The 16,086-nt window shown below is 55.5% G+C and overlaps 1 protein-coding gene across 1 annotated transcript; it reads left to right on the top strand.

The window, feature by feature from the left end:
- Window positions 1–13,322: 13,322 nt before the first annotated feature.
- Window positions 13,323–14,361, top strand: DNAJB8 (DnaJ heat shock protein family (Hsp40) member B8). The gene has a single exon (XM_004581694.3). The coding sequence runs from the start codon at window positions 13,572–13,574 to the stop codon at window positions 14,271–14,273; it is 702 nt and encodes a 233-aa protein (XP_004581751.1). The 5' UTR covers window positions 13,323–13,571; the 3' UTR covers window positions 14,274–14,361.
- The last annotated feature ends 1,725 nt before the right edge of the window (window positions 14,362–16,086 follow it).

The raw sequence follows: 16,086 nt of genomic DNA, 5'->3' as shown, positions 1-16,086 counted from the left end.
CCAGCCTCTCTTAGACCTTTGGGCAGCAAGGAGTAATGCTCACATCCTTGGTCACTCACGTCCCTGGCCGGTCGCTGGCTGTTGTGGTCCCCTTGCCTGTCAGTCGGTGTGTGGCTCACCTCTCTGATCATGCTCTTATATCACCTTGCTCCACCAGCTCTCATGATGGGTGTCTCTGGTCAGCAGCTTCCCTGTGGGTTAGACTTCTGATCCTCAGGTCTTTGTTCTTGGACAGCTTGGTGTCCTGGCCCAGGTTTTGCTTGAATTCATCTCCTACAGAGTGTGTGGGGGCATACTGGCTGGAGAGGCTGCAGTCCTGGGGGAGACACTAGCCATCAGGATGGAGTTGGATTTCCCCACCCATTCACCTCAGGACATGTGTGCCCTGGGGGGTCTCTGCCTCCCTCACGTCCTTCCCTGTAGACTGGGCCCCCAGAGCAGAGGGACCTAAAGCCCCTGCAGACCCTAGGCCCACTCCTCCTCTTTCCTTGATGCAGCCCCAGGGCATTCTGGCCTCTCCCCTTCCGGCCAGCTGCAGGCGCAGTGAGGGCAGGGATGGCCATGGCTGCAGGCTGGAGCGTCTACGTGACCATGCGTTCCAGTGTGCACAGGTATGGGCTTGCTGAATAGCTCCTGGACACCGAGACTGGAGAGAAAAACAGAAATCCCTACCTTTGATGGCCTTACGTTCTAGGTTTTCAGGGTGGGGGCATTTGTGACTTCTTGTAGGCCTTCCAACACTTGTCCCGAAATCCACCGCTCCAAGGTCAGAGTCTAGAACTTACAGCCTAGAAATGGAAAGCCAGGGCCCCCAGCTCTGCGTCCCAGAACTCACTGGCCTGGAGCCCCGGAAGAGCACAAAGACCTCCAATACAGTGTCAGGGCTCAGAGCTCTGAACGCAGGATTTTGCAAGGAGCTGGGAGTGGAGCCAAGGCCTGAACGTCAGAACCCAGGTTTCAGAACGCAGAGTCTAGAACTGGGGGATAGGGGTAGGAGGGCTGAATATGGAGCCTCCAGCTCTATAACCTAGAGCCTGCCAGTCAGGAACCGAAACTCAACAGCCAGGCCATGGAAGCCAAAAATGGAACCCCAGGTTCCAGAGCCCAGAATTCCAAATCCAGAACCTACAACCAGAGGCCAGAGCCTGAAACTCAGAACGAATATCCCAAGAGCTTCTTCCCTCTAGCCCCCATCCCTGTTTCTGTCTTTGTTGCTTCCCTTGGCTTAGTTCCCTTCCCCCATCAACCAGTGCTTTGGGAACACACAGTGCCAGGTCCCGGGTTGGGTGCACTCCTTGTCCCTGTCACAACAGCTTCAACAGTGAAGGGGGAGAAGGAGGCTGGCATGGTGGCATAACAAGCTAAGCCTTCACTTGCTGCATTGGTATCCCATATAAACACTGGTATAAGTCTTGGAGGCTGCTTCACTTCCCATCCAGCTCCCTGCTTATGGCCTGGCGAGGCAGTGGAGGATAGCCCAAGTCCTTGGACTCCTGCACACATGAAGGAGATCCGGAAGAAGCTCCTGGCTCCTGGCTTCAGACTGTCCCATCTCTAGGTGTTGTAGCCACTTGGGGAGTGAACCAGAAGATGGGAGTTTTCTGTCTCTCCTTTCTGTAATTCGGCTTTCCTAGTAAAAATAAATGACTCTTCAGAAAAACACAAAAGAGCGAAGGGACTATGCCTGTCCCTCTTCCATCCCCTGAGATCCTCACTGGCTTGTGGGGGCATGCTGGGTGTCCGCTCTGCAGGCTCCTCCATTTTTATCCTGCAAGCTTCCACTCCCAGTGTGTGGGTCAAGCTCTGTGGACAAACTTCTCACCCGGAGGCAGAGCTGGGAGGAGGGGCTGAGGGGGCCGTGGCATTGGGAGTGGGGTGAGGGCTCAGGAGCTTGAGGTTCCTCACAGAGCCCTCACTGTCCAGTCATCGTGCAGGTGTAATTCTGTGGTCACAGAACTTCCAGACAAGGGGCCCAGCATGCAGGCCAGCAGCGGCTGCCTGGGCTCTGCGGGTCTGGCGCCAGGGTTGCCGGGGTGGGGTTAGCTTTTGTTCCATGTTTGCACCCAGGTGGGGCTGGCTGGCTCAGCGGCTCTGTGGCCCTTCCTGCCTTCCTCTTGCTCGGCCACTTTCCAGGCTTGGCTTAGTCCTCCCATTTTCCCATAGGAAGAAACCAAGTATCCTTGGTAAGCCTTAGGGAGCAACCCTGCCTCCTTCTGCCTCCTGGTGACCTTCCCAGAAGCAGAAAGAGAGAAAAAGAGAGAGAGAAGGAACCGTCTTTTTCGCCCTTCCCCAGAACTGCAAAAATGGGCCTCGCCCCAGGAGAAAAATGTCCGGGAGGAGTGAGGAATGTGAGCCTGCTGGTGGCACTGACTTGAGCTACAGCAAAGGGAGGCACCGAGGCAGGCAGGGCTGGGGTGAGGCAGGCGGCCCCAAAGGCGCTGGAAGACCAAACCCATTCTGTGCAAAGTGTCATTGGTTTTATGTGTGTTTTATGCAAAATGAAAAAATGATTCCATCTGAAAAAAACTAACAATCAAAGACTAGCAGAATAAGCCAGAAAATTCAGAAAGTGTGTATGCGTGTGATGTTTTCCGGCATAACACAGGGTGTTGTTATCACAGCCGTTCAAACCTATAAGAAATAAGCAGATGAAAATAACCAGATTCTATTATTTACGTGACAATGGATGATACAGGAGGTTTCTGGAAGTCATGTGGGTACCAGCCACTGTGGCCCTGTTGGAGCGGGGGCCCCCTCCTGGGGGGCCCTGTGCCACAAATGGGCAAGTTCAGTTGGGGGCTGCGTGGCACTTTGCAAAACTAGGAATGAGTCACAGGTGATTTTAGATTAGGAGGTTCTTCAAAGAAATCAACAAATAGGCACAAGGGGCAGACCTTACTGCGTTTCTCAGATGCAAGGACAATGCTTTCTCTCAAAGTCCTAGCCCCCCCGCCACTCTCTGGGCCTCCCACTCCTCCTTGCACCTTGGGGACACCACACCTCTGCTGTTGAGGAGTTGAGATGCACTACAAACTCAGTCTGCAAACCAAGCTGGGTCCCCATAGATCAATGGAGTGACACTGCACACCACACAGTTTCCTTTTCGCCTTTGGGAAGAAGCCTTCCAGCTGTAGACAAGTTTCTGAACAAACACAAGCTGGAAGGGCCATGCTGCAGGGTGGGTAACAGGCTCACACAGGACGGCACCTATAAATGCTTCACCAAAGGGGAGGGGAGAGTAAACATTCCAGAGACTCACACAGAGCTTGGCACACGTGTTTCATAGCAGCACAATCACCCACAGTCAAAGGGCGGAGAGAGTGGCTTGAGCTATGGGGCGGTGCGGTAAGCCGCCATCTGTGATGCTGGCTTCCCACAGCATAGCGCTGGTTTGAGTCCCAGCTGCTCTGCTTCTGATGCAGTTCCCTGTTCTTGTGTCTAGCAAGGCGGCAGAAGATGGCCCAAGTACTTGGATTCCTGCTGTCCATGTGGGAGACCTACAGGGATTTCTGGCTTCTGGCTTTTGGTTGGCCCACTCCCCACAATGGGGGCCCATTTGGTGCGTGAACCAGCAGATGGAAGATCTCTGTCTCTCCCTCTCTTTGTAACTCTGATTTTCAAATCAATCTATATAAGAAAAAAAGGTAAAGACACCCCAAGTCCACTCATAGATGAGTGGTTAAACAAGACAGAGTCCATCCTTAACTGGGAAATTACTCAGCCTTAAAAAGCCGAGTTAAACAAAAAAAAAGTTACACACAGATGATTCTGGATGGCATGGTGCTAAGTGAACTAAACTAGACATCAAAGGAGGGACAGTATTGATTTCATTTTTAAAGATTTACTTTGTTATTTTTTATATTTATTTTTATTGGAAGGGCAGGTTTACAGAGAGAAGGAGAAACAGAAAGATAAAGATCTTCCATTCCCTGGTTCACTCCCCAAATGGCCACAGTGGCAAGGCCAAGCAGCTCTGATGCCAGGAGCCAGGAGCTTCTTCTGGGTCTCCCATGGGGGTGCAGGGACCCGAGGACTTGGGCCATCCTCCATTGCTTCTCCAGGCCACAGACAGGGAAGTGGATAGGACATGGAGCAGCCGGGACATGAGCTGGTACCCATATGGAATCTTGGCACTTCCAGGTAGAGGATTAGCCATCTGAGCCATAGCTGCGTCCCCTGGATCCCGCTTTTAAGTAGTCCCTAGGGGATCAGAATCCCGGAGCAGGAAAGCAAAGCAGGGGATGACAGGGGCTGGAGGAGGGGGAGGGGGGAGAGCTCCAGGTGACTAGAGACAATGTTGCAGCTTGGGAAGGTGGACAGATTCTGGAGAGGGATGGTGGTGGTTGTGCAACAAAAAGAATGTGCCTCATGCCGTCTACTTAAACAACAGTAATTACGGCAGTAATTACGACACTTGAATGGAAAGAATTTGCACCGAGTATTTCCAAACAGTGGCATCTATGCGAAAGATGATTTTTTTCCTTCTTCTTTCTCCCATTTTCCAAATGTTCTGTAATGTAGTTTAATACTTTTAACGATTAAAATAAATAGAATAGTTTTACAGCAGAACGAAAGACAGTTGGGCAAAATATGCAGCATCTCTGGATGCAAAGATCCACTTTTGGGGGTGCTGTTGTAGCATAGCAAGTTAAGCTTCTGCTTTGTGAGGAAAGCATCCCCATATGGGTGCCAGTTTGAGTTCTAGCTCCTTTAATTCCCCCACACAGCTCCCTGCTACTGTGCAAGGGAAGGCAGTGGAAGATGGTCCTAGGGCTTGGACCCCTGTGCCTGTGTGGGAGACCTGCATGGAATTCTAGCAGAGAGATCTCTCTGTGCCAAGGCCAGGCTTGGGGCACCTCCTGCCCTCAGCTCTCCCTGGGCAGCCCTACTGGGTAGCCTGAACCCCCAAGCCCTCTCCATGCCTCCAGGGGATGGGGAGCCTGGGGAAAAACTGCTTGCCCTTTCTGCTGTTCCTTCTTCCCCAGAACCAAAGGCTGCCAGGGCCTGGGCAGTGCCAAGGGGTATTCCTGGCTGTGTGTGTATGTGAGAGGAGAGTTTAGTATTTCCTCGCTTTGCGCTCCCACTCGGGAAGAGCCCCACAGACCACTCCTCTTACACAGCTGGTCAAACAGCACTGGCCGGAGCAAGGATGGAGATTGGGGAGTGGGGACAGGGTCTGCAGGGGACAGAACAGGATCTCTCCCACACATGGGGGCTAGAGAGGAGAGGGGACAGACCCTGGGCAGCTGCTCCCATACTCCACCCATCTGTCCTCCCAAAGGGCCCACTCAGCCCAGTCCGTGCTCCCCTGGTGACCCTGGGAAAATGCACTCCCCTGCCACATGCGTGGTTCTCCCGCTTGGGGGCGGAGCCATGAGGCTGGGGTCCAGGCTTTCAGAGGCTGCTGGCCAGGACCCTCCTGCCTTTGCTCAGGCCCTGGGAAAAGAGATGTTCCACACACAGCAACAGCCCCTGTCCCGCCAGTGGCTTCCCCCACGCCCATTCCCTCTGCCGCTTCACTGCCCTGCCTCCCACCAGCCTCTCTCCTGCTGGCGCTGTAGTCTGCACCCTCCTCCTCCGGGTGAGTGCACTAGAGGCCTCCTGTTTGTTTTTCCTAGACTTATAAGACAGAGAGTGGGAAGGAATGAGCGAGAGAGAAAGAGAGAGAGAGATTTTCCATCCACTGGTTCACTTCCCAAGTGGCTACAATTGCTGGTGTTGGGCTAAACTGAAGCCAGGAGCCTTGAAATCCATTCAGGTCTCCCATGTAGGCACAGGAGTCAGGCACTTGATTCATCTTCCACTGCTTTCTCAGGGAGTTGGATGGGAAGTTGGAGCAGCCAGGACTGGAACTGGTACCCATAAGGAATGTTGGCATTGCAGGCTACAACACTGGCTGTGCCATCTTTCTAAATGGTTTCAATTATGTAACATTGGGACTGGTGTGCACAGCAGGTTAAGCCATTGCCTACAACTGGCATCTCATATGAGTGCCAGTACGAGTCCTGGCTGCTCCATGCAGCTCCCTGCTAATGTGCCTGGGAGAGCAGTGAAAGACGGCCAAGGGTTTGGGGTAGCTGTCACTCACGTGGGAGACCTGGTTCCTGGCTTTGGCCTCACCCAGACGTTTGGAGAGTGAACTAGCAGGTGGAAGATTCTCTGTCCCTCTCTATAACTTTTTCAACTAGATAAATAAATCTTTTTTAAAAGTTTTTTTAAAAGATTTTATTACTTATTTTTATTGGAAAGACATATACAGAGAGGAGGGAGACAGAGAGAAAGATCTTGTCTGTTGGTTCACTACCCAAGTGGCTACAACGGCCAGAGCTGAGCTGATCCAAAGCCAGGAGCCAGGGGCTTCTTCTGGATCTCCCACTCAGGAACAAGGTCCCAAGGCTTTGGGCCATCCTCGTCTGCTTTCCCAGGCCACAGGTAGGGAGGTGGATGGGAAGTGGAGCAGACAGAACACGAACTGGAGCTCATATGGGATCCTGGTGGATGCAAAGCGAAGATTTAACCTCTAGGATAATGTGCCTGGCCTTAAAAAGATTTTTTCAAATCTTTAAAAAGATTTATTTGGCAGAGTTATAGAGAAAGATCTTTAATCCACTGACTTATTCCCCAAATGGCCACGTGGCCGAAGTGTAAGGAGCCACTTGACCAGAAGAACTTTCAGATGGCAACAAGTGAGTTCGAGAGCTGAGGAAGCCACCAGGCACTACCAGGCAGGTAGCATATACTCGGCTGGCCGGCGTGAACACGCCAGTCCAACAATGAGTCACGTCCGGGGAGGCAGAGGGGGCAGCATGCGATGTTATCATGTGTCCAAAACAGAGCTCATGGACTATTTATTTTGGGAGTTTTCCATGGAATGATTTTGATCTGTGGCTGACTCTCAGGGCTTTCCTGACCAGCAGGCACCCATGACCACTGAGGGGGTAAGGCGATGGTGTTCAGCAGGAAGAACCACCATTGACAGTCTGTTCATTGTAATGCAAACACAAACTTACATATATTAAGGAAGGGGGGAAGGCAGAAGGGCATCTCCCAATAGTCCTCCCGCCCAGCACCGGCACCAAGATTGAAAAGCCTGTCCCTCTCTAGCCCTCCATTAATGTCTGTCCTAGGTCATATACAACACCCACGGCTGGCAGGTAGGCTGTGGGTACATACACCAGGTAGGCTGGCATGTAGCATGGGCCACACCTGAGTTCTGACTTTCTTCTCAAGGAAGTCCCAGCACAGCTCGTCAAGAACAGAGGAGAGAGACTTGGGTACAGCCCATCGCTCTTACCTGGGCGGACAGTGATCAGGCCAGGCTGACATCTGGGTGAGCCAAGATCATTGCCAGGGAGTCCCCCCGGGGACATGGTGTGCCACGTGCCTATGACCTCCCACACAGGCTGAGCAGGCAGAGATCCGGGGGCGATCTCCCGCACTTGACCATGGCGGTGGAATTGAAAGAGCCAACACAGAAACCTCAGAGCGCAGGGCACTACTGTAGTGTTGTGATGGGGCGTGTGTCCTGTGGCTTCCTCTGCCCGCCCATTCCCCGTTCTCCTGAGGAGTGAAGGGCCACTGTGCTGGGAGCACACATCGCACTTGCTCCTTCTTGCCAAGGTGGACACACCAGGGGCTACAAGGAGCATCCTTGTGCCTCGAGGGGTGGTGCTTCTGCAGCGAGCAGGCCTCAGGGTGGGATTCCTGAGCTGGAATCCCCTCATGGTGGGGGCTGTTCTGGCCTGTGTCCCCATTGAGCCAGTAGCCACTCCCACTAGATCACAACTAAAGCATTTCCAGTCTTTGCTGCCTCTCCTGTGGGGTCAGAGGAGTGACCACCAGGGGACCACCAGGGAGTTAGGAAGTGAATTCACTTTGCACCCCAGAGCAGTGTGCTCTGAAAATAGGGTTCACGGTGAAGGTCTTATGTAGACTATCACCTTGGGATGTTTTGTGACCTGAGCCAGCCACCTCATTTGGAAGGACTGCCCAACATACCAAGTCCAACGTACCATCGTAACAGGAGGACAGTCCTTCTGGGCCCTCCCTCTGACAGGGGCTGCGCCCAGGTGGTGTGCCAACCACATGCTCCTCCCACGGCTATGTGTGCCTGTGCCCATGTGTGCATGCGTGTGGGGAGTGCCCTCTCCCACAGCCTAGGTTTCAGAGTACCCTGTGTCGGGGCACAAAGGTGAGCGGCATAGCTAAATCCAGCAGTAGTTCCAGCCAGCACAAGGGTTAAGTGCAGCCTCCTGGGAGGCAGTTTTTGATGGCTTCTGCCACCCATGTCACCTGTTGTCCATATCCCCGAGTTTAAAGTCTTTTTTTTTTTAAAGATTTAATTATTTTTATTGCAAAGTCAGATTTACAGAGAGAAGGAGATACAGAAAGAAAGATATTCCACCCACTGGTTCACTCCCTAAATTGCCACAATGGCTGGTGCTAAGCCAACCTGAAGCCAGGAGCCAGAAGCCTCTTCCAGGTCTCCCATGCAGGTGCAGTATCCCAAAGCTTTGGGTCATCCTCAACTGCTTTCCCAGGCCACAAGCAGGGAGCAGGATGGGAAGTGGAGCAGCCGGGATTAAAATCAGAATCCATATGGGGTCCTGGTGTAGCAGGACAAGGACTTTAGCCACCGGGCTACTGTGCTGGGCCCCTGAGTTTAACGTCTTGACTCTACTTCCCATTCAGCTTTCTGTTCCTGTGCATCATGGGAAGCAGCAAGTGATGGCTCAACTATCCGGGACCCTGCCCCGCGGCACGGGAGACTCGGAGTTCCAGGCCTGGCTCCTGGCTTGGCCAAGCACTGGTTGCTGTAGGGATTTGTGGAATAACTGAGCAGATGGTAGATCTGTCTCTGTGCCGTCTGAATAAAATGCATAAATAAATGGGAAAAATGACCAGTTGCAGAGGCCCTTCTCAGTCGACCCAGGGCTCACTGGGCTCTGGGCAAGTGTGCCTGGGAGGTCCATGGAGAGACCAGGGCAGAGGAGCATAATGCCACCAGAGTGCTTCAGTGGAGGCCACCTGGGGCCACCCCTTTGGGGATGCTGCAGGGCTGCAGGCCCGTGTGACCAGGTGCATGGGTGTGAACGTGCATGGACTGCGGGCCCAGGCAGGCACGCGCAGGTGTGTGGCACCCATCTGCCCTGAGGCAGACGTCACAGCACACTCAGCCCTCGTGCTGTTTTGTTTTTCTTCACGGCACCCGTCACTTCCTGACCTTGCGTTGACTGTGTTTCACCCACTGGATGTCAGCTCCATGAGGGCAACGTTCTTTGTACTGTGTTCTGCGACATGGAGATTTGTCCAGCTCCTGAGAGACTGCCTGTCACCCAGCGTGTATGGGGGAATGAGGGGATGGATGCATGGGTCGATGGATGGATGGATGGATAGCTGAGTGGATGGACAGGTGGGTGGATGGATGGTGGATATGCAGGTGAGAGAATGAGTCTCTCTGAAGTTTGCAAGCAGACCTCAGTACTGTAACACACTTTAGGCTCTTTACTCCACAGACTTTCTAGAAGGATCTGGGAAACCCATTGCCTCAGACACTTCAGGGCCTCACAGATGTGGGCAGGGTAGAGGGAGGGTATGGAGGCAGATTCCTCCTCGAGGCTTAGTAGCCACAGTCAGAGCCCAGGACCAAAGTCTTGCCCAGCATTGTTCTAGGCAGCGGACGAGCTGGGGACTAGGGCACTGGGGAGCAGGCAGCCAGTGCTAGGCTGGTGGTCCCCACTGACACAAACAATGCCTCTACACAGGCAGTTATCATCGGAGGCCAGGGCTCCGCTCCTGAGCATGTGGGCCCTAGGGTCAGGGTGTGCCTGGGCTGGGATCACCAGGAAGGGATCACAGTGAGCAGCACCCATCCCTGCTGGCTGGGGAGGTTGGACCTGAGCCTTCCCAGAGGTGTCAGAGAGGGGAGGGATCCTGGTGCGTCAGGTGTGTGAAGTCATGGAAGACTCAGTCCCTTCCACAGTCTTGCATGAGGTCATCATGTCACCTCTGGAAGACAGTCCAGCTACTCGCACCCTGCCTTCCCCCTAGCAGCAGAGCAATTTGCATATTCACCCACCCTTGTACTACACCTGCCACTTGCTCATCTGGTAATCTGGCCTCTTGTTCAACTGTCTGTCTACCTCCCACATCATTGCTTTCCCAGTTCTGTCTCCCCAGCAATCCTGTTCAGCAGGTGCAATTACCACCCCAACTTCGCAGATGAGGGCTAAGGGACTCCCCCAAGAGCACACAGGTAGCAAGTGGTGAAGCTGGGATTTGAACCGGGGCCACTGGGTCAGCCAAATGGATTGGTGAGTGAGTTCTTAGCCTCTGTGTAAGCTGCTCTTCTTTTGCCTTCAGAGCTGTCCACCCTCACTCATCTGCCACTCTGTCCATCCAGTGGCCCATCCATCCATGGCTGTCACCCATCCATCCTGGAGTTAATGCAGTTACAGCACCATGGCCCTGAAGGGGTGAGCAAGTCCTGAAGTGTCCATCTGGCCAGGGCCAGGGTGGCCTGGTTGGGGCGGGGGTGGCTACCCCAGACCGGACAGGGCTGCAGGGGGCTGGAGGGAATTAACCCAAGTGACTGTCCAGATCATCTAATTAGGAACGCTAGTGATAAGCAGATAGGATCTGGACTGATTAGAATCCTTTTAAAAAGCCACTCCATTAATTACAGAGACAGAGAGGGCCTCTGGCTGCTCAGAATACTAATCAGCCTCCATCAGCCTGCTGGGGAGGCCTGCCTGGGACTGCTGTGTGACCTTGGGTATGCCCTGCCCTCTCTGGGCCTCCTCTGCATTGGGTCAAATTCCACCTGCAATCCCCTGTTCGCTCAGGGTCTATTTCTTCTCAGACTATGACTCAGACGGGTTGGCTCCAGGGTGAGTTTCAGATCAGACACAGCCAGGCTGGCTGGGACAGCAGAAGCCACAGGCTAAGGAGGCTAGACTGGCTCCCCAGACAGCAGGGGGTTCCCAGAGGCTAAAGTGCCGCCACCCCAGAGGGGAATGAGACAGAGGCGCTGAGAGGGAAGGTGACCCAGGAGTCAGTGCGGTGGGGCAGGGGCGCTAGGTCTGGGCCACCTGCTCTACCTGCTCCCCTGAGGGCTCCTGCTGCCTGCACTGGTCTCCCCAGACGCCTCAGAATCCCACTGGACCCCAGCCTGGAGCCTACGCGGAAGAGGACCTCAACTCTGCCTGCTGCCACCAAGCGGCTGCCCAGCTCCAAGGCCCACAGCTTCCTTTACGCCTGCCAGGGTCTCCATCTTCAGAGGAGCCCTCCCTCATGGGGTGGACCCAAACCCCAAAGTCCTCCTACTGTGTAGGGCGGGGATCCCTTCTCTGTGGCCTGGAACAGCCCTGGGCCTCGTGGGGAGTGATGGCTCTGTCTCCATCACAGCCTCCTGCAGAGCCCCTCCGCGGGCTGGCAGGGCTCAGGCCAAGCATGGGGGGGTGGTCAGTGTGGGGCAGAGAGCTTTCTGGGCACCCCAGCAGCGATCAGGAAACTCTTCATGGGGTTTGCTCAAGGTTGCCACCCGCATCCCCGGGAAGCCAGTAGCGGGGAGTCTGGACCTGGGGGGAATGGAGGTAGGATTCCCGTGTCCCCTGGGACCCTTGTCTCTTGACATCATGGTCTGTTGTAACCACTCACACGCTGTGCTGATGACGAAATCATAAAAACCTGAAGTGTCACCCTTTTTAGGGACGCCTCTATCTCCTTGCATTTGTCTCCAGGTTTTGTTAGCATTCCCCCTCCCCTACCCCGCCTTCGGCTGCGGAGTGCCCAGAACCCAGCATGGATGAGCGCTGGAAGAAGAGAGAGGGGTGGGGGAGAGTGAGAGAGAGAGAAAGAGAGGGAGAAATTGAGAAAGGAGAGCTACAAAAGAGATTAAATCACCGCCTACGACCCAAGTCCTGGCTGCCGTGCTTCTGATCCAGCTCGCTGCTATGGCCTGGGAAGGCAGCAGAGGAGGCTGAAGCCATGTGGGCCCAGCACTCACATGGGAGACTTGGAATAAGCTCCAAGCTGCCAGTTCCGCATTGGCTCAGCACCGGCCATCGCAGCCGTTTGGGGAGTGAAACCAGCAGATGGAAGATCTGTGCTTCTCCTCTCTCTGTAAATCTTTCAAAGGAAAAGCTAATAAATCTTAAAAAGAGAGGAAAGGGGAAGGCATGAAGGAAGGAGAAAGGGAAATAGGAGGGAAATTGGCAAGGATGGGAGGAGGGAAGAGGAATGCTCTGTTAGCTACGACTTTGTGACGCGAGGGTCTGTAGGTCACACCGATACCGCTCACGGAGGTCTAGCCCACTCCCATCTTAACTGGAGGGGTGTACAGTAAAGGTAGACACGGATGACAAGAATTAGAGAAGCACAAATGCCCAGCCATACGGCGTGACCTCACATGCCTCATCGACTTTCCAGGGCCATTGTGTCTAAACACTGACACGGGTGGCTTCAGCGAGCAGAAATGTGGGTCATGGTCCTCCACGCTGTCACGGCAGAGGCCAGAGCTCAGCAGGGCCGCGTAGGACAGAGTCCTTCCTTGTGGTCTGGTGCCTGAGGGCTGCGGGCACCCTCCCAGCTTCACCCTCCGCTCTCCGTCTGCAGCTTTCCTCACCTTCTCTGAACTTTTTACGGGGATCCTGGGCAAGGACTTAGGACTTTCCCAGATAGCCCCATCATCATAGCCTGAACCTCATGATGTGCAAGGACCCTCTCAGGACTTGTCTCTTTGGGGAGATCACCAGGGAACCCACAACTCCTGCTCATCCAAGCTTTGGATCCGCCTCTCACTCCCTCACCAGGCTTAGGGAGAACATGTATTGCCACCTGTTACCCACTACAGTCTGTGGTGACTCCAGGTTCGAATCTTCCTCCGAGGGAGTCAGGGCCCAAGCATGGCTCTGATTCACCTTCATTCAACACACACTGCCCTTGCTCATTAGCGTGTGCTGGATACCATCCCAGGTACTGCCAGGAGGCTTCCGGGATGAGAAAGCAGAGTTCTGGGACACTCACCCACACCCAAGTCTGACCAGAGCCCTTCTCAACCCAGCATCAGGCTACATGGATACATCCCACAGGGCCCTGGCCAGTGCTGCCAACTTCTGCTGCCCACCAGGCCCCTGGACCCCCAAGGAGGTTCAGGGGCCTGGCCAATCTCCCTGACATGAGCCCGGGTTGACCACAGTTGCCTGATGGGCCTGAGCCAGCCCATATGCCTGGCTTGAGCTGCCTGGGATCCTTGGGTGGGTGGGTGGGTGGGGAGAGGGGGGTGGGGAGAGGCCCCGCCCAGCAGCTGATGTCACAAAGAACCAGGCCCCAGCCCTGGGAAGGGGCCCACCTTGGCCTGGCCACACCGCGGCAGTGTTCCCCTCCCCCAACCCTCTCAGCGGTGGCCCCACCTGTCCCTGACAGCGGGTACTATGAAAAGGTAAAGGGGGCTGCTGCAGGGACCCCCACCAGCCGTGTCCACCCTGACCCCCGGGCGGGACCCATTTCACCGTCTAGACCACCGCTGTTGCCACCACCGCCACTGGTGGCTCCCAGCACAGCCCCTGGGCATGGCCAACTACTACGAGGTGCTGGGTGTGCAGGCGAGCGCCTCCCCCGAGGACATCAAGAAGGCCTACCGCAAGCTGGCCTTGCGCTGGCACCCCGACAAGAACCCCGACAATAAGGAAGAGGCTGAGAAGAAATTTAAGCAGGTGTCCGAGGCCTATGAGGTGCTGTCCGACTCCAAGAAGCGCTCTGTGTACGACCGTGCTGGCTGTGACAGCTGGCGGGCTGGCGGTGGCGGGGCCAGCACCCCTTACAGCAGCCCCTTCGACTCGGGCTACACCTTCCGCAACCCTGAGGACATCTTCCGTGAGTTCTTCGGCGGCCTGGACCCCTTCTCCTTTGACTTCTGGGATAACCCGTTCAGCAGTGAGCGCAGTGGCCGTGGCCATGGCCTGCGAGGGGCCTTCTCGGCTGGCTTCGGTGAGTTCCCCGCCTTCATGGAGGCCTTCTCGTCCTTCGATGCCCTGGGCCGCGGTGGGGGCAGCCGTACCACCTTCTCGTCCACCTCCTTCGGGGGCTCCGGCTCAGGGGGCTCAGGCTTCAAGTCGGTCATGTCGTCCACGGAGATGATCAACGGCCACAAGGTCACCACCAAGCGCATCGTGGAGAACGGACAGGAGCGTGTGGAGGTGGAGGAAGACGGGCAGCTCAGGTCGGTCACCGTCAACGGCAAGGAGCAGCTCAAACGTGTGGATGGCAAGTGAGTGCTGGCTGCCCGGCGGCCAACACTGCCACCGCCCGCTGGCTGACACAGCCTGATGGTTAATAAATGTGCCAAGTGTGTTCACTGAACACCCTTGCCGTTGCCTGGCTGTATTGGGGATGAGCTGGCTCTGGGCCTGGGGTGCCCTTGCAATCTCTTGTTCCCATGGCTATCACCTTATCCCCACCATCCCACAAGGCTTTCTGCTCCAGTCCTCGAGTGTCCCGTTGCATCGTTGATCTTCACATGGTAGTTGTGCCAATCCCAAGACCCAGTCCACCACCTGCATTATTTCAACCTGTTCAGGGCTCACTCTACTGCTGGTGTAAGAACCTTGCTCCCCGGCCTCACCATGAGGTCATGGGGGGCCTCGCCCCCACTCATCCCCCAGCTCCACCCTACACACAGCCTCAGGAGGTTGGCCCTGAATGAATTCACTGCCTTCATCACAGGACTGGTACTCACAGGCCGAGGAGGGAGTGGGAGCCCCAAAAACAGGTCCAAGGCTTTTTTTTTTTTAATTGGAAGAAGAGACAGAAAGACCCTCTGTCCAGTGGTTCAGTCCCCAAGTGGCTGCAGTGGCCGGAGTTGAGCCAACCCAAAGCCAGGAGCCAAGGGCTGCTTCTGGGTCTCCCACACGGGTGCAGGGTCCCAAGGCTTTGGGCCGTCCGCAGCTGCTTTTCTAGGCTATCAGCAGGGAGCTGGATGGGAAGTGGAGCAGCCGGGACACGAACCTGCATTGACTGTGGGAAGATGGCGTCACCAGTGGTGGCTTCACGTGCTGTGCCACAAGAAAGCCAGCCCTGAAAAAAGGATTTTTTTTTTTTTTGAAGTAAAGCATCATTTTTAAGCCATCTCAGGGTGGGGAGGCGAGTTTCCACAGCAGGCACGCTGGACTCCAGAGGAGCTGCTTTTAAAACAATGGCAGCAACAGAAAAGGCAGGTGCACCTGTTTGTGTGTGTGTGCGTGTGTGTGTGTGTCGTGGGGAGCCAGAAAAGGTGACCCCCCGGACTCAGGGTTTAAGGGTGGTGGGTGACCCTCACGCTGGCGGAGGGAGGCATGGGCGTGGCCAGGCGGGCCTGACAGATTCTACTCCCTTCTGCCTCCCACTTCCCGGCCCAGCAGGTGATGTGAAAGGGAGGAAGGTGGCAGAGGGGGCACCACGCTGGCGGAACCGCAAGAAAGGTGGGATGTGCTCAGAGAAGACGCTGGGAAGCAGGCAGGGAGGATTGCTGTGGGTTGCCCGAATGCTCAGCTGGAAACAGGGGTCATGTGCACATGGCAGTGTGAAGGAGGGGTAGGTGGGTGCTCTCCTCTAGGGGGACCCTCTGAAGGCCTCTTCCAGGAGGCCAAGGGGCTTGCAAAGCGCCCCCTGCGCCCTCTCGCAGCTGCATCTTAAGGCTCGGCTCCCTGGGTCCTGCCTCCAGGAGCCCCGTCCCCCCACCCCGGGGGACAGTCAGCAGCTGGAAGCCCCCTAACCGTGTTACCCGGGGGGTAGGGGAGCCCTGGGTCACACAGAAGGTCGAACCCCAGCTCCCGGTCCTGCCTTGGGACTAACTTCATCAAAGCCCCCCACTACAGCGTTAACCACCTGACCTCTGTCCCTGCCGACCTGCTAATTTCACCAATTACTGGCCAGCCGTGGCTACATCAAGTGGGCCTGCTTAGCACAGGCAGCTGCTGGGCAAATCGAATTACAGCCCTGTGGCCCAGGCGGCCACACGCTGCTGAGCTGGGTCACAGTGGAAGGAAAGCTGGGTGCACATGAGGCACTGTTGTGTCCAGACACCCCGAGGACCCCACCCTCCCCGGG

The sequence above is a fragment of the Ochotona princeps genome, chromosome 21, assembly GCF_030435755.1.
Source record: "Ochotona princeps isolate mOchPri1 chromosome 21, mOchPri1.hap1, whole genome shotgun sequence".
In the NCBI taxonomy this organism is placed as follows: domain Eukaryota; kingdom Metazoa; phylum Chordata; class Mammalia; order Lagomorpha; family Ochotonidae; genus Ochotona; species Ochotona princeps.
Note: the sequence above shows the minus strand (reverse complement) of the source record. Positions and strands in the feature narration are given on the sequence as shown.

Coding starts and splice junctions, on each gene's coding strand:
- DNAJB8 (XM_004581694.3), top strand. CDS start 13,572: ATGGCCAACTACTACGAGGTGCTGGGTGTGCAGGCGAGCGCCTCCCCC.